This window comes from Cetorhinus maximus, chromosome 23, assembly GCF_964194155.1.
Source record: "Cetorhinus maximus chromosome 23, sCetMax3.hap1.1, whole genome shotgun sequence".
Lineage (NCBI taxonomy): Eukaryota > Metazoa > Chordata > Chondrichthyes > Lamniformes > Cetorhinidae > Cetorhinus > Cetorhinus maximus.
In genome coordinates, this window is record NC_135901.1 from 25,696,091 (window position 1) to 25,724,055 (window position 27,965).

The window sequence follows — 27,965 nt, forward strand, 5'->3', positions numbered from 1 at the left end:
TAAAAGAAAACAAAACCTGCTGACTCACCAGCGAATTCACACTGGGGAGAGGCCGTTCACCTGTGATGAGTGTGGGAAGCGATTCACTCAGTTATCCAGCCTTCAGTTACATAAGCGAGTTCATACTGGGGAGAAACCATTCGCCTGCCCTGCGTGTGGGATGGCATTCACTGTTATGCAAACTGTTGGATCATCAGCGAGTTCACACTGGGGAGAGGCCATTCACCTGCTCTGTGCGTGGGAAGGTATTCACTCAGTTATCCACCTTGCTGAGACACCAGCGTATTCACACTGGGGTGAGTGTGGGAAGGGATTCACTCAGCTTCCCCAACTCACTTCACACCAATGTGTTCACTCTGACACGAGACCTTTTAAACGTTCCGACTGTGATAAGAGCTTGAAAAGCAAAATGGATCTGCTGACTCACCAGCGCAGTCACATTGCAGAGAGGCCTTTCACCTGCTCTGTGTGTGGGAAGGGATTCATTCAGCATTCCCTCAGGCTGAAACACCAGTGCATTCACACCAGGAAAAGATCATTCACCTGCTGCGTATGTAGGAAGGGATTCTCTTGTTCATCCACCTTGCAGACATACCAGTGAGTTCACAAGTTGCAGGGGTTGGATTCTGCTGTTATTGCTGCTGTTAATCACATCCAGGACTGAAGCATTTCATTCTGAAAGTTGGAGTTTGTTTCTGTTGGTGTTAATAATCTCTGTAACTGAGCTGGAGTTGAATATTCTGGATATAGGTTAAATAAATCAGCTTTGTGACAAACATAGTGTTCGAGTCCTTGATTTCTCTAAGATAAGAAGAGAGTGATATATGTCCTGTTACCGACTGTTCTATTTTTGGGCCTTTCCTCCTTTGTTAATGGAGACTTGTATTTATGTAGTGCCTTTCACAACTTCAAGATGTCCCAAAGTACTTTACAGCCAATGAAGTTCTTTTGAAGTCACTGTTGTAATGTACGAACTGCAGTCACCAAATTGTGCACAGCAAGATCCCACAAATAGAAATGTGATTGTGACCAGATAATCTGTTCAATGGTGTTTATTGAGGATAAAAATGAAGCAGTACACCAGGGAGAACTCCCCTGCTCTTTGGAAGAACATCCTGGGAACTTTTGCACCCAATTGAGAGGGCAGATGGGGCCATAGACTGACAGTGCAGTGCTCCCTCAGCACTGCATCAAAATATCAACCTGGATTTTATACTCATGCTTCTGGATGTGGATTTGAACCCACAGCCTCCCGACTGAGAGCTAAGAATGCAACCACTGAACCACAAATAACACTTCATCATTACTCTGGATTATTCCAGTTCTCGTACCTTCAGTTATTCTCATGGACAAGTGTAAGATTTTAGTCCAGGAGTCACAGATTACCCAAAAAAGGGGGTCGAAGTCGTAGGTGATTTTAAAGCATTTTATTAAGAAGCAACAGTTTAGATACGATACATCAGTTAAAAAGGCAGAAAGGACAGACAACCAATAACAGGTGAAAACGGTTTACTGGTCCCTGATTGGACAAATAGATGGGGAGAAGCAAGGAGGGGATGCTGATCTCCGTGGCTGGAGGTGACAGTCTCCTTGGAATGGTTTACTGGTCCTGGATCAGGGGGATGCTGATCTCCCTGGCTGGAGGTGACAGTCTCCTTGGAATGGTTTACTGGTCCTGGATCAGGGGGATGCTGATCTCCCTGGCTGGAGGTGACAGTCTCCTTGGAATGGTTTACTGGTCCTGGATCAGGGGGATGCTGATCTCCCTGGCTGGAGGTGACAGTCTCCTTGGAATGGTTTACTGATCCTGGATCAGGGGGATGCTGATCTCCGTGGCTGGAGGTGGCAGTCTCTTCCTTTCTCGGTTTCTTTAAGCCAAAGTGTTTTGCTGAAGCCAGCATCGATCACTGAGAAGTTCTTTCTTCTCTAAACTGATTTTCCTCTTGAAAGGCTGTTTGTATACATTATTTCTGGGCGTCTTTTGTCAATCGCTTATTCAATTATGAAGGGATAGATTTTCAAGTTAATCCCTCCTACTTCGATTGGAAATCCTTGAAGTCATTTAGTGGCTCATCACTTTCTAGGGCATCCTGTTAACCTTTACTCAGACAGTTGATTTACACATGGGTCATGAGATTCCCCCCCCTCCCCCATCACCCTTCACTGACCCGATCAAGTTTGTCTTGTTTCAGGGTCTGTGCTGGAGACATGTCCTTGGCAGAGATAACAGGCCTTCACTGTCCTGTGTTTGTCAACCCAGGAAGCTTTCTTCATAAATGAGAGAGAGAGAGAGCTATTCCTACAATCAATAAATTTCTTTAAAAATTACATGGTTATTGGACAATGATTTCTTCCACATCTCCCCACCTTGAGAAGGAAATATCCTTATTGACTTTTCACAAACTGATTTCTGGCTAACCCAGTTATTTCAAAGCTAAGAGCTTGTTTTCATAATTTCATGATTACATACCATCAATAACAAACTAAAGCTACTAGAATTACCAGAATCAGCAACACAAACCCTTGAGCTGCACCAAGAATAAATGTAAAAACTATTCCAGTAAAATGTGATAGCTATCAATTTCAACTTATCCTCCCCACCTGCAGATCATCTCACACAATTCTAAATTATTGGCATGTCATAAATACATATGGTTCAAACAAAAGTTCATGCACAGAATTTAAAGATTTTCCAGCTCATTCTTCTCCTGCATCCACCTATTGGATATTTTCCAACTGATTCTGGACTTCAATTTAATTTGGCCTTTCTGAACCTCTTTAGAAAGCCTACAGAGATATATTCATAATTCCCATCATACCCTTCTACAATCCCCAGGATATCTTTCACCCCTGACGTGCCCATGTTCTCTGTCAGTCTGTCTGTCCATCGTTCCCTGTAATGTTAATGTCATTGTATACTCCTGGCTTCACTTAGGAACTTCCCCATTCACATTTAACTAAGACTGTTACTTCTCAAGCCTATGACCTCGACCACTGTGATCCTGCTCCTAACACTCCTTGTAAGACTTAGGTCTGGGAGTCACAGATTACCTGAAAAAGGGGGTCGAGCTCAGAAGTGATTTGAAAGTAGTTTATTGAGAAGCAACAGTTTAAATATGATCAATGAGCTAAATAGACAGGAAAACAGATGACCTGTGACAGGTCAGAATGGTTGACCAGTCCCGGAGGACAAACGGACGGATGATGCAGAGTGAGTGCTGGTCTCTGTAGCTGGTGGCTGCAATCTCCTTTGAACGGTTTACTGGTGTGAGCCAGTGTGTAGGTGCTGGGCTGAAGCTATTACGAATCACTTTGAAATCTTTTTCCTCTCGAGAGCCTGTTTTAACCTTCAGACAGACAGTTGGTTTATGTACGGGTCATGAGATTCAATCGCATCAGGGTTAGAAATGTCTTGTTTCAGGAAATGTGCTTGAGACGTCCTTGGCAGAGATAACAGGCCTGTCCTGTGTTTGTCAGCCAGTAAGCTGCTATGGAAGCTTCCTTCATAAGGGAGAGTGAGCAATTTCTATAATATTCCATACATTTTTGAAGATTTCATAAGTTTATTCGATGGCGATTTCTTAGTCCATTACTTGGATTGGACTTATCTCTATTCCCACACCGAGGGGATTTCTGTACCAGGCGGGAGGGGTAACATTCGGGGACTCTCGATTCTCCAAATCCCATTCCCCTTCTTTCTTTCTGGTGGATAATGGAGGTGTCACTGTTTGTAATGTGCAAGTCAGTAAGAATTGTCAGCAGGGATTAATCAGCACTTTCTAACTGGAGATGTTAATCAGTGGAACCTTTCAGACACTGAATTGTAGAGTTCGTACCAAAGATCAATTTAGGATTGAAGAAAAAGTTCATGATCTTGTTGTAAACTAATTTCTGATGAATGTCACTGAGTTGTTCTTAAAGGGACACTGCCGCCCCAAGAACACAATCAGCTATAGATTCAGCATATTAGACTCCAGCCCAGTTACAGGGATTATTAACATCAGCAGAGACAAACCCCAGCTGTCACAATGGACATGGTTCAATCCTGGATATGATTAACAGCAGCAATAACATTAGAATCCAATCCATGCAGTCACTTGTGAAGTCGCTGATGTCTCACTAGGTGAGAGGAACAAGTGAATCCCTTCCCACAATGGGAGCAGGTGAATGGCCTCTCTCCTGTGTGAACTCGCAGGTGCACACTGAGATTACTTGAATGCCTGAAACTCTTTCCACAGGAAGTGCAGCTAAATGGTTTCTCCTCAGTGTGAACTCGCTGGTGTGACACCAGGTTGGATGAATTAATAAATCCCTTCCCACACACGGAGCAGGTGAATGGCCTCTCCCCAGTGTGAACTCGCTGGTGTAATGCTAGGTTGGCTGACTCAGTGAATCCCTTCCCACAAATGGAGCAGATGAATGGCCTCTCCCCGGTGTGAACTCGCTGGTGTGATATGAGGATGGTTGAAAGGCTGAAAGTCTTTCCACAATAAGAGCAAATGAATGGCTTTTCCTCACTGTGAACATGCTGGTGCCTCAGAAGGTTGGAAGAATTAATAAATTTCTTCCCACACACGGAGCAGGTGAATGGCCTCTCCCCGGTATGAACTCGCTGGTGTAATGCTAGGCCGTATGACTGAGTGAATCCCTTCCCACAATCAGAGCAGGTGAATGGTCTCTCCCCAGTGTGAGTGCGTCGATGAGTTTCCAGCTTGGATGGGGTAGTGAATGCCTGCCCACAGTCCCCACATTTCCATGGTTTCTCCATGGTGTTCGATGATCAGATAAAGCCTTTTTCACAGACAGAACAGTTCCTCCCCACTGTAAATGATGCAATTTTTTTTCTGGCTGTGTAGCCGATTAAAGCTCTTTCCACAGTCAGTGCACTGGAACACTCTCACTGGTGTGTGCGTGTCTCGGTGTTATTCCAGTCACACTGATGTTTGAAACCTTTTCCCACGGACAAACATTTCTCCTTACACATTAAAGGGCTGATGATATTCAGGTCCTGATGAATCAAGTGACTGTCAGATCTTGATGTGATGTTCGATTCAAGTTACGTGTCTACAAATTCTCCCCTTGTAATATCCTGTAAAAGGGGTTTACACAAGTCATCTCTGTCAGTACAGGATAGAAATTCAGAACAGACAGTTCTAGTTTCAATAGAACATTTTTTCCCTCTCTTATTCCTCAAAGCCGCAGATCCCCATCCCACACACTCTCCCTGGGCTGAAATCCAGGCAAAGTGTTGGATAATTCTTTCTGTATCCTTTTAACAAGTTTGTACAACTGGAGAGAACAATATGTTTGATAATTGAATTCATTCATTACTCGTGTTAAAATATTAATCTGAAACAGCCTGACCAACCATACAGAATAAAACATGAACCTTGTGTCCAGAACTTACTGTGTGGAGATTTAATGAGCAATCGTGAAGGTGGTTTCTCCACCCCTGGTGGCCGTGTCTTCAGTTCCTTCAGCCCCAAGCTCTGGAATTCCCTCCCTAGATCTCTCCGTCTCTACCTCACTTTCCTCCTTTAAGACACTTTTTAAAACCTCCCTCTTTGACCAAGCTTTTGGTCACCTGCCCTCATATCTCCTCATGTGTCTCGGTATCACACTTTGTTTTATAATTTTCCTGTGAAATGCACTGGGATGGTTTCTGATGCTGAAGGCTCTATATAAATAGAGGTTGTTGTTGTTGTTGACTGTAACCCTGACCCCCTGATTTACAACAACCCATTGATTTCACAACAAACTCTCTCTCTGATTTTCTGCCTCCTGCGGGTTTGAGGCCTCAAGATGCCGGCTGTTAACTCAGGCCTGTCGCCAGGAGAAGCCACAGCTGTTTCCCTCCCAACCCGCTGGATACAAACGCGGGACCAGAAGCTTCTTATTCAGGTTTGTGGCCGACAGGCCTTACTCCAGCTACAGCATCAGCACTGCGCATGCTTCAACTCACAAAGCCCGGTGATTGATGGCAGGTCCGGATCAATAGGAAGAGGGGGGCGTGTCTGGAGGACCGAGCGGCAGCGACAGGTCCTCCAACCAATCGGAGTGAATGAAGGGCGGCGCTGAGCCCGGATCTCCCTCATTGACTGAAACTCTGCATCATTTTGAAAGCTGATTTGTCACAAATTCCAGCGGGAAACTGGACTTTTTCTTCGCTGTGACAAGCCCGGGGGCAGCGGGCTCACTGGCCGCCATCTTGCGAGTGGGAATCAGGGAAGCGGGTCTTCCTCCCCGGCGACAGGCCCGGGTTACCCGGGCAACCGGCCGCCGCCATCTTGTGCTGAGGGTTTTCCATCCGGGTCTTTAGTGAAGGAATGGACAATGAGCTGGAGTCAGTTTGAAAACTGTTCAGAGGAAGGTCTGAAATCAGATTTACATCCAGTTACCTGTAAGGACAATAAAGTTTACATCAATTATGTGTTTAAAATGAAATCAGAATGCTGGAAATACTCAGTTCTGAAGAAGAATCAAATTGGATTGGAAATGTTAAATCTGTTTCTCTCTCTTCACAGAAGCTGCCAAACCTGCTGAGGATTTCCAGAACTTTCTGTTTTTATTTCAGATTTCCAGCATTCACACTATTTTACTAAAATTATGTTTTTCTAAAAGTTTGTTGCATGACCAGTTAAGAGTAAAATAATTTTTACCATTTAAATGTGCAAATAATTTATTATTTATGTAACTGAGACTCGGCTCTTCAGGAACAAAGTCAGAAATCATTCCACAGAAAATATAGTGGAAACCTGGAATTCTGTTGAGATTCGGTCAATTTTTAAAACATTGATTAATGGGATGTGGGCTTTGCTGGCTGTGCCAGCATTTATTGCCTATCCCTAATTGCCCTTGAGAAGGTGGTGGTGAGCTGCCTTCTTGAACCGCTGCAGTCTATGTGGTGTAGGTACACCCGATGTGCTGTTAGGGAGGGAGTTCCAAGATTTTGACTCAGCAACAGTGAAGGAATGGCGATATATTTCCAAGTCAGGATGGTGAGTGGCTTGGAGAGGAATTTGCAGGTGATGGTGTTCCCATCTATCTGCTGTCCTTGTCCTTCTAGATGATAGCGGCCATGGGTTTTGAAGATGCTGCCTAAGGAGCCTTGGTGAATTCCTGCAGTGCATCTTGTAGATGGTACACTCTGCTGCTACTGTGCGCCAGTGGTGGAGGGAGTGAATGTTTGTGGATGGGATGCCAATCAAGCGGGCTGCTTTGTCCCAGATGGTGTCAAACTTCTTGAGTGTTGTGGGAGCTGCACTCATCCAGGCAAGTGGAGAGTATCCCATCACACTCCTGACTTGTGCCTAGTAGATGGTGGACAGGCTTTGGGGAGTCAGGAAGTGACTTACTCACCGCAGGATTCCTAGCCTCTGACCTGCACTTGTAGCCACAGTATTTATATGGATAGTCGAGTTCAGTTTCTGTCAATGGTGTCCCACAGGATATTGATAGTGGGGGATTTAGCAATGGTAATGCTATTGAATGTCAAGGCTTGATGGTTAGATTCTCTTCTGTTAAAAATGGTCATTGCCTGGCACTTCTGTGACACAAATGTTAATTGCCACATGTCAGCCCAAGCCTGGATATTGTCCAGGTCTTGCTGCACTTGGACATGGACTGCTTCAGTATCTGAGGAGTTGCGGATGGAGCTGAACATTGTGCAATCATCAGCGAACATCCCCACTTCTGCCCTTATGATGGAAGGAAGGTAATTGATGAAGCAGCTAAAGATGGTTGGGCAGAGGACACTACCCTGAGGAACTCCTGCAGTAATGTCCTGGAGCTGAGATGACTGACCTCCAACAACCACAACCATCTTCCTTTGTGCTACATATTGAAAATTTAAAAACTGAGATTGCTGGACATTTATGAGGCAAGGATATTAACGGTTATGGAATCAACGCAGTTTGATGGTTTTAACATACAAATAAGGCATCTGCATCCTGGAGCTCAATGTCTGAGGTTGGACTGATTCTGTTGTTATTTTGAAGGTGGTGTAGGTTTCCTGTCTGCTCTGTAGATTATCTCCACACCTATTGGTAATTTGCTTGAGGTGAGATGCAGAGAGGAAAATAGAGAAGAAGGTTGGTGCGATGACACAGCCTTTTCTGATCCAAGTCTTCACTGAGATAGGGTCTGTGGTGGTTCCGTTGATGAGGTTCACGGCTTTCATGTCATTGTGGAGTAGGCGGAGGATTATGGTAAATTTCTGAGGGCAGCTGAGTTTGAGGAGAATACTGCATAAAACTTCATGTTTGACAGTGTAAAAGACTAGTGTGAGGTTCAAGAAGGTCAAGTACAGTGGTTGGAGCTGTTCCTTGGATTTTTCTTGGGTTTGCTGCACAGTGAAGATTATGTCTGTGGTGCCCCTCGATAGGGAAAACCTGCACTGTGCCTCTGGAAGGAGCTCTTTGGCAATTGGGAGGAGGTGATTGAGGAGAATCCTTGCAATGATTTTCCCTGTGGCAGACAGCAGGAAGACTCCTTTGTAATTATCACATTTGGGCTTGTCTCTCTTCTAGAATACAGTCACAGTGTCCCAAATAATCCCCAGCATGCATCCCTCTTCCCAATGAGGAATATGAGGTTGTGCAGCCGGGCCAGGAGTGTAACTCCGCCGTGTTTCGGAATTTCAGCAGGGATTCCATCTGCTCCAGATCTAGTTGTTTCTCAGTTGTGAAATAGCTTTTTCACTTTCACTCTGGACCGTGGTAGCACCGAGACTGAGCCGGACGGGTTATTGAGGAATGGAATTGAGGACATTCAAGTCAAAGACAGAGTCTTGGTTGAGGAGTTCTCCAAAATGTTCTGTCCAGTGAGTACTGACCACCTCCCTAAACCACGCATGTCATTGGTGTCCACAAGTTGTTGGCTCTCCTGTGCAATTTCTACCCACTGTTTTTTATCTGTCTCGTGGGTTTTAACACCTCCTGTCGACCGCGAAATCCAGGAAAATGTAGATTGTTTTCCATATCTTGGCAGCCTCTTTTTGACGAAGGCAGACATAGCTGATTAAATACATCATCACCTCTAATATTCCAGCTCAACCTTCGGCCGAATGAGAAGAAGAGTATCAGTTCCCATTCTCAATCATTACCCCACCCAACACCTGCCACCACCACCCTCCAGGCAGTAACCTACATGCTGCCCCCATCTCCCGACACGCTGCCCCTGTCTCTCCCCAGCTGAATCTGCCCCTGCACAGATACAGGTGGATCAGTCTTTGCCGGGACCCTGAGGGGCTCTGAAACCCTGAGGGTGGAGACCACAAGCCTCTCGGCATTGAGAGCAGGGATGTGAGCAGCCTGTCTCTCCCTCTGCTGAAACCACACAGGATGCACCATGTAGAAGCAATAGGAAGGGTCTGGGCTGGAAATTGTAATTCACCAAGGGTGCACAGGGGCGTTTGATAAAATATTAATTTCCTTTTTAAGTAATGGCACAGAAAATGTATTGATTGGAACCACTTCCAGCTCTTGTCCATTCTGACATCCCGAGGGCCAGCTCACCCTCTCACTGGGTTCATGCTGAATGTCAATCCGGGCTGGGAGCCATTGGGTGGATGTGCAATGGGTGGATGAGTGGGTGAAGGAATGTTCAGTGAACATGGAGGGGGAATGGGGGTTGGTGCTGCTGGTGGGAAGTGTTCATTCTGAAGGAGTCCCACCTGAAACAGTGACCATTCATTTATCACTTTGAAATGATTGAGCTGCTGTGTACTTCCCCATTCTGTTCTTTTAGTTTTCCAGGATTTATAGATATGTTTTTTTATTAAAACATTCTTGTTGTAACACTGAAATCCAGAGGATTTCATATCTGTTAAAGCCAATCCCCATTGAGTACACAGGAGGACTCAACTGGTCCTAACATTTCATGCTATCAATAAACAAAAATCTTACAAGATGTTTACATGAGGAATTGCTTTTCTGTGAGACCAGGGACTATGTCCCAAAGTTCAGATTTGGGCCTTGAGCCTGGGCTATCAGGCCCACATACATGGAGCACCATTACCCAATGTCCTTCATCCCTGATTTTAATCACTCCACCATTGGTGGCTGTGCCTTCAGCTGCCTGGACCCTAAGCTCTGGAATTTCCTCCCTAAACCTCTCCACCTTTCTACACTTTCCTCCTTTAAGACACTCCTTATAACCGACCTCTTTGACCAAGCTTTTGGTCATCTGGCCTAAAATGTCGTTCTGCTCATGTGAAACTCCATGGGATATTTTATCATGTTAAAAGCTCGATATAAATATAAGATGTTGCAGTTGTTGTAGCTCAGTCAGACCCAATCACTTGCTGAGTGAGTGAATCTGTATAAATGTAACTCAGACACAGCTTGTGTCATAGTTCAGTGAGATCCCTTACTGAGTAAGTCTGTATCAATGTAACTCATAGACACAGCTTTTTAGAATAGACCTGGGGAGAAGGAAGCTCTGAACTAATCACTGGACTCCCTGATCTCCACAATTGGGAAAAGGTGATTCTTTCCAAATATTCAAAAATACATTTATCAAAGATGATTTCTTGTTGTAAGCTGCATTATTTGGTAAAATTAGAGTGAAGGAATGGGATTGATCCACAGCCTGAGTCACCAGCTTAAGGACAGGAAGAGAGAGAATCTGGAGAGGAGAAAAGAATAAGTAGGAGACTGGATGCTGAATCTGGAAAAATGAGCAGAGAGGGAGAGGAGTGTGTGGGACAGAGATTTATAGATTTAGGGGAATGAGAAGCAAAAATGTTCCATAAAAACTAGAATTGCCTGTTCTGAATTTCTATCATGTACATAGAGTTGATGACTTATGTAAACTCCTTTTACAGGATATTAGAAGTGGATGATTTACAGACAGGAAACTCAAAAGAAAAATTTCAACAAGATCTTATAGAATCACTTAATTCATATATGGTTGGCTTCTGATTGTGGAAGGAGAAATGCTTGTTCTGTCTGTGGGAAAATTACAATCACCAGGGAAGTGGTACTTAGCAAATTGATGGAGCTGCGGGCTGACAAATCCCTGGGTCCTGATGGACTTCATCCTAGGGCCTTAAAAGAAGTGGCTTGTGAGATAGTTTATTCCTTTGTTTTAATTTTCCAAAGTTCCCTAGGTTCCAGGAAGATTCCATTCAATTGTAAAATAACAAATGTAACTCCTTTAGTCAAAAAGGAAGGGAGACAGAAAGCAGAAAACTGCAGATCAGTTAGTTTAACATCTGTCATAGGGAAAATGTTAGCAGGTATGATCAAAGGCGTGAGAAAAATTCAAGGTTATCAGGCAGAGTCAACATGGTTTTGAGCAAGGAAATCATGTTTAACGAATTTATTGGAGCTTTTTGAAGCAGTCGCATGTGCTGTGGATAGAGGGGAACCAGTGGATCAACTTAGATTTCCAGAAGGCATTTGATAAGGTGTCACACCAAAGGTTCTTGCAGAAAATAAAAACCCATGGTGTATGGGGTAACATATTGGCATGGATAGAAGATTAGCTAGTTAATAGGAAAGATGGCAGGATGTAACGAGTGATGTGCCACAGGTATCAGTGCTGTGACCTCAACTTTTTACACTTTTTATGGATGAAGGGACCAAAGGTATGGTTGCTAAATTTGCTGATGACACAAAGATAGATAGGAAAGTAAGTTGTGAAGAGGACATGAGGCTACAAACGGACACATAGGTTAAGTGAGTGGGCAAAGATCTGGCAAATGGAGTATAATGTGGGAAAATATGAAATTGTCCATTTTGACAGGAAGAATAAAAAATGATTATTATCTAAATGATGAGAGATTGCAGAGCTCTGAGATTTCGAGGGATCTGGGTGTCCTAGTGCATGAATCACAAAATGCTAGTAAGCAGATATAACAAATAATGAGGAAAACTATTTTTTTTTGTGAGGAGAATTGAATATAAAAGTAGGGAGGTTATGCTTTAGTTGTACAGGACACTGGTGAGACCACATCTGGAGTAATGTGTACGGTATTGGTCACCTTATTTAAGGAAAGATGTAAATGTATTGGAAGCAGTTCAGAGAAGGTTTACGAGACTAATACCAGGAATGGGTGGGTTGTCTTATGAGGAAAGGTTGGACAAGGCTATGCATGTATCCACTGGAGTTTAATTGTAAGAGGTGACTTGATTGAAACATATAAGATTCTGAGGGGTCTTGACAGGGTGGATTTGCAGAGCATGTTTCCTCTTGTGGGAGAATCTAGAACTAGGGGTCACTGTTTCAAAATAAGGGGCTGCCCATTTAGGACAGAGACAAGGAGAATTTTTTTCTCTCAGAGGGTTGTGAGTCTTTGGAACTCTCTTCTTCCTCAAAAAGCAGTGGAAGCAGAGTCTTTGAAAATTTTTAAGGCAGAGCTAGATATATTCATGATTAACAGTTTATCAGGGGTAGGCAGGAATATGGTGTTGAGGTTACAATCAAATCAGCCATGATCTTATTGAATGGCGGAGCAGGCTCGAGGGGCAGAGTGACCTGCTCCTTTCCTAATTTGTACGTAATACATTATAAAGGAACAACTGATCTCAAAGACAATCTCTTGTATATGTGGAGGGTTTGTGCTGAATCAGTTTTAAAGGGGTTAAATGATATATGTTTTCTATATTGGACAATCACATTAAAATCTGAAACTCAGATGGGGATATGGATTGGTGTTAGGTGGGAAGATCTGGATCAGTGTATTACTCTAGGAAGCCTTAAAACCAGAGTGACAGTATTTCAGAACTGATTCCTGTGATAGCAGCAATCCCATCGGTAAGACCGATGGAAATATTTAAAGTGGAGACCATAGGCATGTTGGATGATGGTGTACACAAGAAATTTGTGAACTATCTGAGGATAACTGTGAGGGGAAATGAAGGGATCTGGAAAGCAGCAGACACTTCATGTTGTTCCAGGAGAAGTGGGGCCTGGTTGTGTAGGTGTCAGGTTTTACACAGCACACGGTCAGCCTGTGGTTTCACCCTGGATGAAGAATCTCTGAATGGTACCATTCAAATCACTCAATGGGATTCTCAGGAGCCACATCATCTGCTCAGAAAGCAGGTGGTTTGTGGTATAGCGAATGAGAAACAGCACACACTCACAGACACCCACACGCAGAGACCGAAACACACACACACACACACCCTCAATGATGAACACACAACCACACATTTGTACTCAGAGAACCACACTGACACAGGAATACTTCCTGTCCCATCAATTGGACAACACCAGCCAACTTGACTAATCCTGAGGATAAAGTATCAATATCTATAAGGCCATTATATTAGAGAAATTCAAGTCAACATTATCCTCCAGTGACTGATCAATTTTGTTCATACAATCCCACTGTTTTCTCTGAATCTTAAATCAATATTGAACAACATCTGGGGCATAGGAAACAACAAACAATAATGTTGAGTGGTCTATCGTGACCCTGGGTGATCATCCCCAGTGGGAGATAGAGTAAAATTTAGAACGACATCCCTGGATAATCACAGCATCTACTTTTATCCTGGTATTACAGATGAATCTAATTCCCCTTATATTGATGGTCCACTTGATGAAGAGAATTCTAAGACAGGTTATAAGGAGAAAGAATAGATGGAAATGTTTGCACTGACCAAGAGAAAGGCTTTGAAGCGACAAAAGGAAGAATTTTCCTGAGCCTCGGGGTGTGGAATGTAGACAGAGGGAGGCCAGGTGAGGAAGACCCGAGTAATTCTAATAACTTTATTCAACATTTCTCCATAGTAAAGACACCTACACACATTAAAACTGATGATCTGCAATAGAAACAAGTTCTAGGAGGTCATATTGAGGGTAAGATTAGAACCTGTGAATAGACATGAAGAGACTAATGATCTGAAAGGACAGACAGTGCATGTTCTCAGCACCGAGCTATAGTGTTAGGAGATGGACTGAATACAAAGATATTAAGTCTTTCAGAAGGAGATGAGATATTCATGTACAAATCATGACAAAAGCAATGACAATATCACACAGACTCACTGAAGAGGATTACCTCATTTACAAGATGATTTAATGGGTTAATGTGTTCCATTTTGATAACATGTCAACACATTCTGGTTATTTGTTTATCATCAAGTTAGTGAAATTTTCCTAAAGTCAAAAAGGATCAATACATAAAAGCTCGATGTCCTTGAACTTCAAGCAGACTGATCAGATTAGAATAATGTGCTCACAACTCTTTCTGATGAGTCCTCCCATGAGTATCCAGTAATCTCATGGTCTCTGTATGTAATGGGTTATGTACTAGAAATAAAAACATTAAACTAATGTCTCGTTGTTTCCTTGTTTCCGAGTTTGTTTAAAGGGATACAGATAATTCTGTAAAAACACAAAGTATATTTAGCTTTTAGGGAGCAACATTCTAACAATTTGAAATGAATTTCAGGATCTCTGATCAATACTATATCCATTATCAGGAAATGTGTTTCCAGACAGGAAATGACACTTCGTCATTGACATTTTTACAGTTGTCATGATGATCAAATCCTTTTACAAAGAGACACACAGAAGAGACAAACACCCTCCATGCAGTGTGAACTCACTGAAGAGTCTGAAGTTTAAACAACTGAGTGAATCCCTTCCAACACATGGAGCAGGTGAGCAGTCTCAGCCCAGTGTGAACTCGCTGGTGTGTCCAGAGATTGGATGAATTAATGAATCCAATCTCATGTTCATATCACCTGCATAATCTTTTCCAGTGTGAACATGTTGGTGATTCGTCAGGTCAGTTGATTCCATGAATCCTTTCCCACACACAGAGCAAGTGAATGACTGTACAACACAGGCTGCATGACTAAGTGAATCCCTACCCACACATAAAGCAAGTGAGTGACTGTCCAACAGCAGGCTGTATGACTGAGTGAATCCCTACCCACACAGGGAGCAGGTGATCGGCCTCTCTCCAGTGAAAACTTGCTGGTATCTGAGAAGGGTGCATGTCTGATCAATTCTCTTCCCACACTCTGAGCATGAGACAGCCTCTCCCCATTGTGATCACACTGGTGTAATAGTGAGGTGAGATGATTGCCTGAACCTAGTCCCACAATGAGAGCACCTGACCTCATGACAATGAACGCTTTGATGCGATAGCAGATCCTGGGAATTTTTATAGCATTTCCCACAATCTGGACATTTAAAAGGTCACTCGTTAGTGTGAACCCGCTGGTGTCTCAGCAGGTTGGATGAGTGAGAAAATCCCTTCCCACATTTGAAGCAGATGAACGGTCTCTCTCCAGTATGAACCCGCTGGTGCGTCAGCAGGTGAGATGAACAAGTGAATCCCTTCCCACACCTGGAGCAGGTGAATGGCCTCTCCCCAGTGTGGGTGCGTTGGTGTGTAAGCAGCTGGGATGAGGTAGTGAATCCTTTTCCACACTCAGAGCAGGTGAATGGCCTCTCCCCAGTATGAGTGCGCTGGTGCGTCAGCAGGTGGGTTGACTGAGTGAACTCCTTACCACACTCGGAGCAGGCGAACGGCCTCTCCCCAGTGTGAACTCGCCGGTGTGTCAGCAGGCGGGATGAGGTAGTGAATCCCCTCCCACACTCGGGGCAGGTGAACGGCTTCTCCTCAGTGTGACTGTGCTGATGTACAGTGAGGTCAGATGATCGTCTGAACCCAGTCCCACAGTGAGAGCACCTGAATGGTCTCTCATCAGTGTGAACACGTTGGTGGGACATCAGTTCCTGGGAACTTTTATAGCACTTCCCACAGTCTGCGCATTTAAAAGGTCTCTCATCAGTGTGAACTCGCTGGTGCCTCAGCAGGTTGGATGAGTGAGCAAACCCCTTCCCACACTTGGAGCAGGTAAATGGTCTCTCCCCGGTGTGAACCCGCTGGTGCGTCAGCAGGTGGGATGAACAAGCGAACCCCTTCTCACACTTGGAGCAGCTGAACGGTCTCTCCCCAGTGTGAGTGCGCTGGTGTGTCAGCAGTTGGGATGAGGTAGGGAATCCCTTTCCACACTCAGAGCAGGTGAACGGCCTCCCCCCAGTGTGAACTCGCTGGTGTCCCAAAAGCGTGCATAGCTGATTGAATCTCTTCCCACAGTCGGAGCATGTGAACAGCCTCTCCCCAGTGTGAATTCGCTGATGTGTCAGCAGATAGGATGACCGAGTGAATCCCTTCCCACACTTGGAGCAGGTGAACGGCCTCTCCCCAGTGTGAACCCGCTCATGTACAGTGAGGTCAGATGATCGGCTGAATCCAGTGCCACAGTGAGAGCACCTGAATGGTCTCTCGCCAGTGTGAACACGTTGATGGGACATCAGTTCCCTGGAACTTGTACAGCACTTCCCGCAATCTGGACATTTAAATGATCTCTTGCCAGTGTGAACTCGCTGGTGCCTCAGCAGGTTTGAAGAGTGAGAAAAGCCCTTCCCACACTTGGAGCAGGTGAATGGCCTCTTCCCAGTGTGAACTCGTTGATGTGTCAGTAGGTGGGATGAACAAGTAAATCCCTTCCCACATTTGGAGCAGATGAATGGCCTCTCCCCAGTGTGAATTCGCTGGTGTGTCAGCAGGTTGGATGACTGAGTGAATCCCTTCCCACACTCAGAGCAGGTGAATGGCCTCTCCCCAGTGTGAACTCGCTGGTGTGTCAGCAGATGGGATGACTGAGTGAATCCCCTTCCACACTCGGAGCAGGTGAATGGCTTCTCCCCAGTGTGAATGCACTGGTGTGTTAGAAGGTAAGATGAGGTAGTAAATCCCTTCCCACACTCTGAACAGATGAATGGCCTTTCCCCAGTGTGAATGCGCTGATGTACCCTGAGGTCAGATGATCGTCTGAACCCAGTCCCACAGTGAGAGCACTTGAACGGTGTCACATCAGTGTGAACACGTTGGTGAGACATCAGTTCCCCAGAGCTTTTGTAGTGCTTCCTGCAGTCTGGGCATTGAAAAGGTCTCTCATCAGTGTGAACTCGCTGGTGTCTCAGCAGGTTGGATGAATGAGCAAATCCCTTCCCACACTTGGAGCAGGTGAACGGCTTTTCTCCGGTGTGAATGCGCTGGTGTGTCAGAAAGTGGGATGAGGTAGTGAATCGCTTCCCACAGTCGGTGCAGGTGAATGGCCCCTCCCCGTTGTGACGACCCTGATGAATTTCTACCTTGAATGGATAATTGTATCCCTTCCCACAGTCCCCAAATCTCCACGGTTTCTCCCCATTCTGACTGCATTTATGTTCTGACAGGCTGGATGAATGGCTGAAGTCTTGTCCACACACAGAGCACATGCACGGTTTCTCCCCACTGTGAACAGTGCTTTTTCCTTCCATGTTCAAAATCTGATGATATTCAGGTTATGATAAATTTTGTGATTGAGGCAGATCTTGATATGATATTGTGTTTGTGTTTCTCCACTGCAAATCCTTCGACTTCAAATATCCTGTGAATTTGATTTAAAACAGAAAAAATGGAGTGAGAGAGAATCCCAGAAAAGCAAAGGCAGATTGTGATATTGAACTGAATTAATCTGGTAATTTGTGGGGCTGGCACTAGGGAAAAGTGACCATGAAAGTTATCAAATTGTCATAAAAACACAATCGGTTCACTAATGTCCTTCAGGGAAGAGAATCAGTCTGTGTCTACACAAGGCTCTGGCATCTATAGAAGGGAAGGGAGAGGTGGGAGAGGCAGTGGGTGATGGAGAGGAATTTTATATATTTACAACTCGACAAGAACTTCGACAGAATCTCACAAACCCTCAACCTCCAGCACCTCGAAGGACCAGGAAAGCAGGTGTATGAAAATGTTATCACCTCCAAATTCCTCTGCAAGTCACACACCAATGTCTTAGGCTGAGATGATTGGCCTCCAACAACCACAAGCACCTTCCTTAGTATTGGCCATGACTCCAGCCAGATTCACCCCTCCCAATTCCCATTGACTTCAGTTTTACTCGGGCTCCTTGATGCCACACTGGGCCAAGGTAAGTCACTTTCAAATCATCTCTGAAATTTAGCTCTTTTGTTGAGGTCATTAGCAAGTAAGGGGCCAGAATCAGAGGAATGCAGAGTGCCGAACATCATGGAATGGCACAGCACGGAAGGAGGTCATTCTGCCCATTATGGCCACACTAGACCTTTGAAAGAGCTGTACACTTTAACAACACAATCCTGCCCTTTCCCAACAGCCCTGCGATTTTTTTCCAATTTGAGTATTTATCCCATTTGAAAGGTATTACTGAATTTGCTTCCACCACCCTTTCAGGCAGTGCATTCTGGAGCATAACAAATCACTGCATTATGTCCCTCATGTCACCTCTGGTTCTGCTGCCAATTACCATCAATCTGTGTTATCTGCTCACTGACCCGTCTCACACTGGAAAGAGCTTCTCCTTATTTAGAGGGTATAGGGCTTGAAGAGGTCACAGAGATAGGGAGGGGTGATTCCATGGAGGGAATTGGACAAAAGGATGAGAATTTTAAAGGCTGAAGTCACCAGACATCTCCCCCACTACAGAATGTGGATCACTAATTGCATGAAGGATGTTTCTTTAACTGATAAATGTGCAGAAATCTGAATGATTGTCTCTCTAAATATCGCAAATGGTTGCATGATCAGTGAGGAATTAATCTATATCTTTAACTAACAACAACATGGAACGAGGGAAATGAATGACCTTTAAACACCTGGTCAACTTGGCACAGAAGCATCTGAATCAAAGGCCAGGAACTCCAGGAAGATGGTGGCGTACTGATAATGTCACTAAACTTGTAATGCTAAAGCTATTGCTCTGGGGAGATCGGTTCAAATCTCATCAGCACAGCTGGCGCAATTTAATTCCATTTAATAAAATCTGGAATTTTAGGCTGGTGTCAGTAACAGTGACCAGATCATTGCAAAAACAATCTGGTTCACTAATGTCCTTTAGGGAAGGAAACGTGTCATCCTTACCTGTTGTGGCCCACATGTGACCCTAGGTCCATAGAAACGTGGTTGACTCTTAACTGCTTCTGAAATGGCCGAGCAAGTCACTCAATTCAAGGCAATTAGGATGGGCAACAAACGCTGGTCTTGCCAGTGATGCCCACATCCCATGAAATAAATAAAAATACTGATAAATGTTAAATAATGTTGTTGATAAAAGAGATACTCATTTAATTTTTCAGAGATGACTGATTTCCCAGGGGTTCACTTTGACTCCCCTGACTGACTGACCCAGGGTCCAGTCCTCAATCCCCCGATTGGTGACTGAACTTGCTGCTCCTTTGCTCCTCCGGCCTCTGAGCTCCTCTTGCTGTTGTTTCCCAGGACAGTCAATGCCCGCTCTCCAACATGACCCTGTCAGATGGAGTTCAGGGGCTCAGAGGGAGAAAGGAAAATGAGGCGGTGAATCTGAGTTGGGAAAAACAAGGAGAGAAACAGGATTCAATGGAGAAACTGAGCGGGGGGCGAGCGCAGCCTCAAGAACAGCGAGTGCGGCTCTCAGAGGCGGAATGAAAGCGGCCGGGCCCGGCGGCCGCGCGGTGATCTCCCCGGGCTGGGGGTCGGGGGTCGGGTTTCCACCGAGTCCGACTTACAACAAAGGAACCGCCCAGAATGCCCCGCGGCTGGCCCTGGGGAGCATGCGCACTCTCAGCGCCTGGGGAAAGGAGCGAGTTGGATCGAGCGCGGGGGATTGTGGGAACCGCAGCTACCATTGGTGTAAGAAACAAACAATGGTTCAATCTTTGAAGGAGGCCATTTGGCCCGTTTTATCTGAGACAACCACAGAGAGCCACTTATCTAGTCACACACACGACCCTTCTCCCTTTTATCCATCGCTCTGTAATTGATCTCTGATATAAGGTCTAGATTAATATAAACTGAGACTGGGTCTAGATAGAGCACCTAGCATAAAATAAGCCAACAGCTGATCTTGTGCAGTAATAAATGAGAGTGCCTCGTGGAATATTACGGGAGACATTGTCTAGTGCAATAATAACTGAGATATATTGTGATATGACCTAGTGTAATGTAACAGACAGAGGGCCCAGATTACAATGCAGTAGTTACCATGACAGGGATAGTGTAAACAGTGGGCTGGTCTGGTGTGATAATAACTGAGCCCTGGTCAAGGTCAGCCAAAAGCAAAACAGGGCCGAGTGCATTATAACTCGGGACAAGGTTTAGTGCAGTAATCAGCAGACAGGATCTAGCGTATTATAAACATGGTCAAGTTCTAGTACATAATCAGTAGACCTTAGTAGGTCTATTAAACAAGATCTAGTGCAGTTAAAAATAATATAAGGAAATAGTTGCATTTATGTTGCTCATTTCATGATCACCGAATGTGTCAAAGCACTTTATAACTAATTAAGTACTTTTGAATTATTCATAATATTCTTACGAAGACAGGGCCTAGTGCATACTGCAGATGCTGGAAATCTGAAACAAAACATAAAATGCTGGAAAAACTCAACAGGCCTAACAGCATCTGTGGACAGAAAAAAACAGAGTTAACATTTCGAGTCCTTATGACTCTTTTTCAGAGCTAAAGAGAAGTAAAAATGTAATGAAATTTATACTATTTAAGGGGGGTGGGCAGTGGAGCAGGTGAAGCTGGATAGAAGGCCAGTGATACTTGGAGGCAAAGGAGAAATTGCTAGAGACGTCATGAACAAAAGGACAAAGGGGTGTTAATGATAGTGGTACTGGCTAAAGGAGGTGCTGACGGTGGCATTAAGGTCAGAAAGCAGAATGTGACAATAGCAGAACAAAGGTAAGTACTCTGGAAAGAGCAACATGAACAAGTGACAGATGTCCCTTGTGGGGGTGGGGTGGGGGGAGGGGATGGTGTTGGGGGAAAAAGATTGAAAATAGGATAAAAGGGTATAAAACAATGAATAAAAACGAAAACAAATAAAAAATAAAAATAAGTGGATAAAGAATAAAAATTAAAAACTAAAAATTAAAAAATAAAATTAAAAACTAAAAATTAAAAAATAAAATTAAAAACTGAAAATGAATATTGAAAAAGGGGGATAAAAATTGGGAGGGGGAGTGGTGAGAATGGAGGAGAGAGTTCATGGTCTGAAATTGTTGAACTTAATGTTATGTCCGGAAGGCTGTAAAGTGCCTAATTGGAAGATGAGGTGCTGTTCCTCCAGTTTGCGCTGGGCTTCACTGGAACATTACAGCAGGCCAAGGATGGGCATGTGGGCATGACTGCAGAATGGGGTGTTGAAATGGCAAGCAACAGGAAGGTCTGGGTTATGCTTGCAGACAGACTGAAGGTGTTCTGTAAAGCAGTGACCCAGTCTGCGTTTGGTCTCTCTAATGTTGAGGAGGCCGCATTAGGAGCAGTGAATACAGTAGACTAAATTGAAGGAGGTGCAAGTGAAGTGCTGCTTCACCTGAAAGAGTGTTTGGGCCCTTGGATGGTGAGGACGGAGGAGGTAAATGGGCAGGTGTTGCACCTTCTGTGATTGCATGGGAAGGTGCCATGGGAGGGGGGTGAGGTGTTGGGGGTAATTGAGGAGTGGACCAGGGTGACCCAGAGGGAATGGTTCCCATGGAATGCTGACAGCGGGGGGTGAAAGGAAGATGTGTTTGGTGGTGGCATCATGCTGTAGTTGGCAGAAATGGCGGAGGATGATCCTTTGAGTGCCAAGGTTGGTGTGGTGAAAAGTAAGGACAAAGGGGAGCCTATCATGGTCCTGGAAGGGAGAGGAAGGTGTGAGGGCAGAGGCACAGGAGATGGGTTGGACACGGTTGAGGGCCCTGTCAACCACAGTGGGTGGGAAATCTCGGCTAAGGAAGAAGGAAGACATGTCAGAGTGTCATTTTGGAAAGTGGCATCATCGGAACAGACGGAGGTGAAGGAACTGAGAGATTGGGATGGAGTCCTTACAGGAAGCAGGGTGTAAGGAGCTGTAGTCAAGGTAACTGTGAGAGTCGGTTGGATTGTAATGAATATTGGTGGACAGTCTATCACCAGAAATTGAGACGGAGGGGTCAAGGAGGGGAAGGGAAGTGTCAGAGATGGACCATGTGAAGGTGATGGAGGGGTGGAAATTGGAAGAAAAATTGATAAATTTTTCCATGTCCAGACAAGAGCATGAAGCAGCACCGAGACAGTCATCGATGTACCAAAGAAAGAGTTGTGAGAGGGGGCTTGAGTAGGGCTGGAACAAGGAATGCTCCACATACCCCATAAAGAGACAGGCATAACTGGGGCCCATGCGGGTACCCATGGCCACACCTTTTATTTGGAGGAAGCAAGACGAGTTAAAGGAGAAATTATTCAGTGAGAGAACAAGTTCAGCCAGACGGAGGAGAGTAGTGGTGGATGGTGATTGTTCGGGCCTCCGTTCAAGGAAGAAGCGGAGAGCCCTCAGACCATCCTGGTGGGGGTTGGAGGTGTGGAGGGATTGGACGTCCATGGTGAAGAGGAGGCGGTTAGGGCCAGGGAACTGGAAATTGTTGGTATCACGTAGGGTATCAGAGGAATCGCGGATGTAAGTGGGAAGAGACTGGACAAGGGGAGAGAGAACAAATTCAAGATAGGAAGGAATTAATTCCGTGGGGCAGAAACAGGCTGACATGATCTGTCGCTGGGACAGTCCTGTTTTTGGATTTTGGGGAGGAGGTAGAAGCGGGCTGTCTGGGGTTGAGAGACTGTAATGTCTTGAATATGGCCTATTCTAATATGAAGAGAGATATGGTACAAGGAAGTAATAACTGAGACAGATCCTGGTGTGTTATAAATAGAGACATGGTCTCATGAATTAACAACTGAGGAAGGATCTATTGTAATATAAACAGAGAGATGATCTCGTTAATTTAAATATATTCATGCTCAATTGTAATAATAACTGAGAGAAGAGTCTAATTTGAAATATGCAGTCAGGGACTAGTGCAGTAACAACTGAGAGAGGGCCTGGTGTAATATAAACAGTGACATTGTCTTAGTACAGTGATCTGAGGCAGTGTCTTTTGTAATGTAAATAGAGATACATTCTACTTTAATAGAAACACTGACAGTTTGTAGTTTTGGGAGGTTTTAATTCTGTTTTTGCCATCAAGAACAGACATGGTCACAAAGTTGGGTTGTGAAACAACTTTATTGAGACAAAGTCAGGACAAGTTTACCAAGTTTCATGTAAACTAGAGTGACAAACTCTGGCAGCGATTTACAGTTTAACGTGGATTATTCTACTTGTATCAAATCCGTTTCTTCTCAGTTTCTCTCTCTTAGCTGCTGGTCTCTGCTTCTTCTCCTCTGCACGGCCTTGCTCAGGAGAATCTCTTTCATGTTGCCTCTTATCCAATTAACCTCTGCCTCTTCCCAATCAATGTTCATCCCTGTGATGAACATGCCCTGAGATTGCTTCTCTTAGCCAATCAGGTTTAGTTCATGTCAGCAATGTTAGCCTTAATTAATCACCTAAGTTTATCATATTCACAGTTCATGACAGCAATGTTAGCCTTATTTAATCATGTAATGTTCCGTGTATTCACCGTGGTTCTATTTTCTCGTATCTGCAGGCTGCTACATCCTGTTGCTATTTATCTCACAGAGGCCCCTACATTCCTGCCTTTAGCTCACACAAACAATCTACAAGAACTTTAGCTTTTAGCTGCAGTAAGTGTTTTAAAGATTGTCATTATTTCCCAGAATCTCTCTCCCTTGGCATTCATTTATATTAAGCCTTATTTCTCCATTTTCCTTCCTCACTATACCACAAAAGGGGTTTTAACAGAGTTCAGTGTTAATAATTTTACACTATCTTCTATTGAAGACCTCTGGTTATTCTCTTCCTCATGAGAGAAAACATTCTCTCTGTTTCCTCTCTATCGAAATCTTTCACAATTTTAAAGACCTTTATTAGGTCACCTTTCAACCTTCCTTTTTCAAGAGACAAGAGACCCAGTCCATCAATCTTTTCCTCATATGTATTTCTGGTATCATCCTTGTAAGTCATCTCTGCTCCCTTTCCAGTGTGTCTCCATTCTTTTTATAAAATGGTGACCAGAGCTGTACTCATTACTCTCAGTGTGGTCTGACCAAGGTTCCAGACAGGTTTAGCAGAGCTTCCCCACTTTCCAATTCCATTCCTCGTGAAATAAAACCTAGTGCTCGATTGGCTCTTTTTATTGCCTTTCTCTGATTGACGCATTTACACTCAATCTAATTGTTCCTCTACCCCACCCAGACTCACATCTTCCCAGTAATAAGTGACCTCCTTATTCTTCTGACTAAAATCTACTACCTCACATTTATGTGTGTTCAACTTCATTTGCCCCTTCTCCCCAGTTCTGATCTGACAAGCTGCGGCTACACTGGAGATATTTATATTTAACTTGTTCACTACATCAGTGATCTGATTCTGCTCAAACCATAACCACAAGGATATCTGTGCATTGCTCTGAGTGTGAGCACAAGGCTGTGTCACTATCACACACAGATACCGTTTCCTTGGTTCACATCTCTATACAAAGACCAGCTCTTTATATATTCCCTTTCTACACAATTGCAGCAGACATGAGTAAGAATGTGAGGCTCATTAATATTCACCCACATTTCATAACAGCAAAGGTTCTACTGGAACAAAAGTTCAGTCATTTTCCATTGCAGGCAAAACACAGAGAAAAGAAAGACTTGCATTCATATAGCACCTTTCACCACCTCAGGGTGTCCCAAAGTGCTTTACATCAGGGAAATCCTTTTGAAGCGCAATCACTGTTGTAATTTAGGAAACATATCACAATCAATTTGCGCACAGCAAGCTCCCATACACTGCAATATGATAATGACCAGATCTGTGTCTGTGACATTGGCTGAGGGATAAATATTGGCCAGGACATAAATAATAACTCCCCTGTTCTTCTTCAAAATAGAGGCCAGTGGATCTTTTACGTCCACCCAAGCAGCTAGGCGGGGCCTTGGTGTAATATTCTCAGTTGTAAGACAGCACTTCTGACAGTGAAGCACTCCCTCAGTACTGCACTGGAGAGTCAACCTCAGTTGTTCTACAGTGGGACTTGAACCCACAATCTTCTGGTTGAGATGTGAGAGTGTTACCCACTGAGCCACGGGTAACACAACAGTGCAGTTGCACACTGGCACCTTAATATTGTCTCATCAGCTACACTGTTTCATTAAATACATTTACTGAGTGGATTTCAATTTAAACCAGGTTTACAGACATGATGTGATATTCACACATTGAAGGCAAGAGAGATGCTGTGGGACACACACTAAGTCCAGGAGCTGAAAATGATTAACAGATTGGGTTTTGTGTTTATTGATCCTGAGTGTGTTACCAATGTCTTCCCTGGATCCCAAGGCTAGGAGAGACAGCCTGGAAGGAATGGGGAGCTGGGACTTGTCCATGAGAGTAACTGAAGGTAGGAGAACTGAAATACTCTAGAGTTAGAAAGGAGAAAAGGTTCAGTCCTGGATGTGATTCTCAGCAGCAAAAACAAGAAAATCCAACTTTGCCGGTGACCTGTGAACTCGCTGGTGTCTCAGCAGGTGGTGTGAACAAGTAAATCCCTTCCCACACTCGGAGCAGGTGAACGGCTTCTCCCCAGTGTGAATTCGCTGGTGTTTCAGCAGGTTGCCTGAGTGAGCAAATCCTTTCCCACACTCGGAGCAGGTGTACGGCCTCTCCCCAGTGTGAGTTCGCTGGTGTAAAGTGAGTTGAGATGATTTCCTGAACCCAGTCCTGCAGTGAGAGCACCTGAACGGTCTCTTCTCAGTGTGAACATGTTGATGGTACATCAGTTCTCTGGATGTTTTATAGCACTTCCCACAGTCTGGGCATTTAAAAGGTTTCTCCTCACTGTGAACTCACTGGTGTCTCAGCAGGTTGGTTAACTGGGTGAATCTCTTCCCATACTCACAGCAGAGAAACGGTCTCTCCCTACTGTGAACTCATTGGTGTATCCACAGGTTGGCTGACTGGGTGAATCCCTTCCCACACTCAGAGCAGGTGAACAGTCTCTTCCCTGTGTGAATTCGCTCGTGTTTCACCAGATCAGATGTATGAACAAATCTCTTCCCACACTCGGAGCAGAGGAAGGGCCTCTCCCTGGTGTGAATGCGCTGGTGTCTCAGCAGGTCATTGCTTCTTGTAAAGGTCTTCTCACATTCAGAACATTTAAAAATTCTCTTATCAGAGTGAACACATTGGTGTTCAGTGTATTGGGAGGATTCAGAAAATCCCTTGTCCCACTCAGAGCAGGGGAACAGCCTCTCCCCAGCATGACCTCGCTGGTGTCTCACCAAGTGGGATGACCGAGTGAAACCCTGCCCACACTCAGGGCAGGTGAACGGTCTCTCCCCGGTATGAATTCGCTGGTGTGTCAGAAGGTGGAATGAGCGAGTAAATGTCTTACCACACTCGGAGCATGTGAACGGCCTCTCCCCAGTGTGAACCCGTTGGTGTGCCAGGAAGTTGGATGACCGAGTGAATCCATTCCCACACACAGAGCAGATGAAGGGTTTCTCCCCAGTGTGAACACCCTCGTGCTTCAGAAGGTGGACTGAATGGGTGAAGCTCTTGCCACACACAGAGCAAGTGAATGGCCTCTCGCTGGTGTGAGTGCGCTGGTGTCTCAGCAGTTCCTTGCATCTTTTAAAGATCTTTTCACATTCTGAGCATTTAAAAGGTCTCTTTTCTGAGTGAACCAATTGGTGCTCAGTGTATTGGGAGGACTGAGTGAATCTCTTCCCACACTGGGAGCAGCTGAACGGCCTGTCCTTGGTGTGAACTCGCTGGTGCTCAGTGAGATGCACTGACTCACTGAACGACTCCCCACAGTGGGAGCAGCTGAACAGTCTCCCGTCAGTGTGAACTTGCTGGTGTTGGACCAGTTCCTCGGAGGTTTCAAAGATTTTCCCATAATCAGAGTATTGAAGAGGCTTCTCATCAAAGTGATCGAGCTGGTGTGCCAGCAGGTTGGATGAACACATGAATTTCTTCCCACACACAGAGCAGGTGAATGGACTCTGTGTTGTGAGTTCGCTGTTGTGTCAGCATGTTTACCAGGTGTATCATTCCATTCACACAGGAGGAGCAAGTGAACGGCCTCTCGCCAGTTTCCAGCTGAGACAGTCAATTAAAACCCTTCAGATGTACAAATCTTCAGATTTCGATGAACTGATTGGCTCTGTCAGATGTGAGGTTTGGTTTGAGTTTCCTGAATGCAAATCCTCCTCTTCTATTTCCTGGAAGATAAGTTTACAAAGAATTACAAGGAATATACATTACACAAACAGGCCATTCAATCTATCCAGTCTGTCCCGGAGTTTCCACTCCACATGAGTCTCCTCCCATTCTGCCGACCTCATCTCAGTCTTTCAGCTCATCTTTCTAATCCCTTTTCTCTCATGTTCTCATCTAGTTTCCTTTTGAAAGCATCTAAGGTGTTTGTCTCAGCCACTTCCTGTAGTAGCGAGTTCCACATTCTAACAACTGTCTGAGGAAAGAAATATCCCGTTTTCCCCTCGGATTGATTAGTCTCTATTGTGTTTTCATGGCTCAGTGGAAACATTCTGTCCACATCTATTTGTCCAACCCATTTAAGGACTTATATCAGAAGAGACAAACACGTCCCTTGATTTGAGTTTGCTGTGTGTAAATTCTCCCCTTCTTACAGTAAAAGGAGTTTCCAAATCCCATCCCTGTCAGTCCAGGATAGAAATGCACAACATTCTCTCCTCCTGCTGACAGGGACATGGATAGCCGCGCATGCGCATTGCTGCTCGTTGCGCCTGCAAAGATGGCGGCCGTTAACCCGGGTCTGCACCGGCAAAAGCCCCAAAGCTGCCGCCCGATGCAATCCCGGGACGGCAGCCTCCTGCTTGGTCTTTTAGCCCTACAAAGGATGTTTATGAAGCCTTCCCGCCCACCCAGTGCCCCTAACACTGCCTCCGCTTATCCGCATCCTCACTTCCTGAAGACAAACAAGCATCTGTCCATCACCCGCACTGCGCATGCTCCAAATCACA

General features: G+C 44.7%; 2 protein-coding genes and 1 pseudogene across 3 annotated transcripts; all 3 read right to left on the bottom strand.

The window, feature by feature from the left end:
- Nucleotides 1-1,412: 1,412 nt before the first annotated feature.
- On the bottom strand, nt 1,413-6,058 carry LOC144697200 (uncharacterized). Its single transcript, XM_078569084.1, has 2 exons — nt 5,408-6,058; nt 1,413-5,089 (listed from the first exon to the last, which is right to left on the bottom strand). Exon 2 carries the CDS (start codon nt 4,766-4,768, stop codon nt 4,094-4,096), a length of 675 nt encoding a protein of 224 aa, XP_078425210.1. The 5' UTR covers nt 4,769-5,089; nt 5,408-6,058; the 3' UTR covers nt 1,413-4,093.
- Nucleotides 6,059-12,552: 6,494 nt separating this feature from the next.
- On the bottom strand, nt 12,553-19,135 carry LOC144696913 (uncharacterized). Its single transcript, XM_078568634.1, has 2 exons — nt 18,920-19,135; nt 12,553-17,408 (listed from the first exon to the last, which is right to left on the bottom strand). Exon 2 carries the CDS (start codon nt 17,296-17,298, stop codon nt 15,163-15,165), a length of 2,136 nt encoding a protein of 711 aa, XP_078424760.1. The 5' UTR covers nt 17,299-17,408; nt 18,920-19,135; the 3' UTR covers nt 12,553-15,162.
- Nucleotides 19,136-24,513: 5,378 nt separating this feature from the next.
- LOC144696936 (uncharacterized) lies at nt 24,514-27,626 on the bottom strand (annotated as a pseudogene). Its single transcript, XR_013580283.1, has one exon. The product of XR_013580283.1 is annotated as an uncharacterized LOC144696936 (transcript).
- Nucleotides 27,627-27,965: the final 339 nt, after the last annotated feature.

What these genes read in the sequence shown, in the direction of transcription:
- LOC144696913 (XM_078568634.1), bottom strand. Translation starts at nt 17,298, where the DNA reads ATGGAAGGAAAAAGCACTGTTCACAGTGGGGAGAAACCGTGCATGTGC.
- LOC144697200 (XM_078569084.1), bottom strand. Translation starts at nt 4,768, where the DNA reads ATGGAGAAACCATGGAAATGTGGGGACTGTGGGCAGGCATTCACTACC.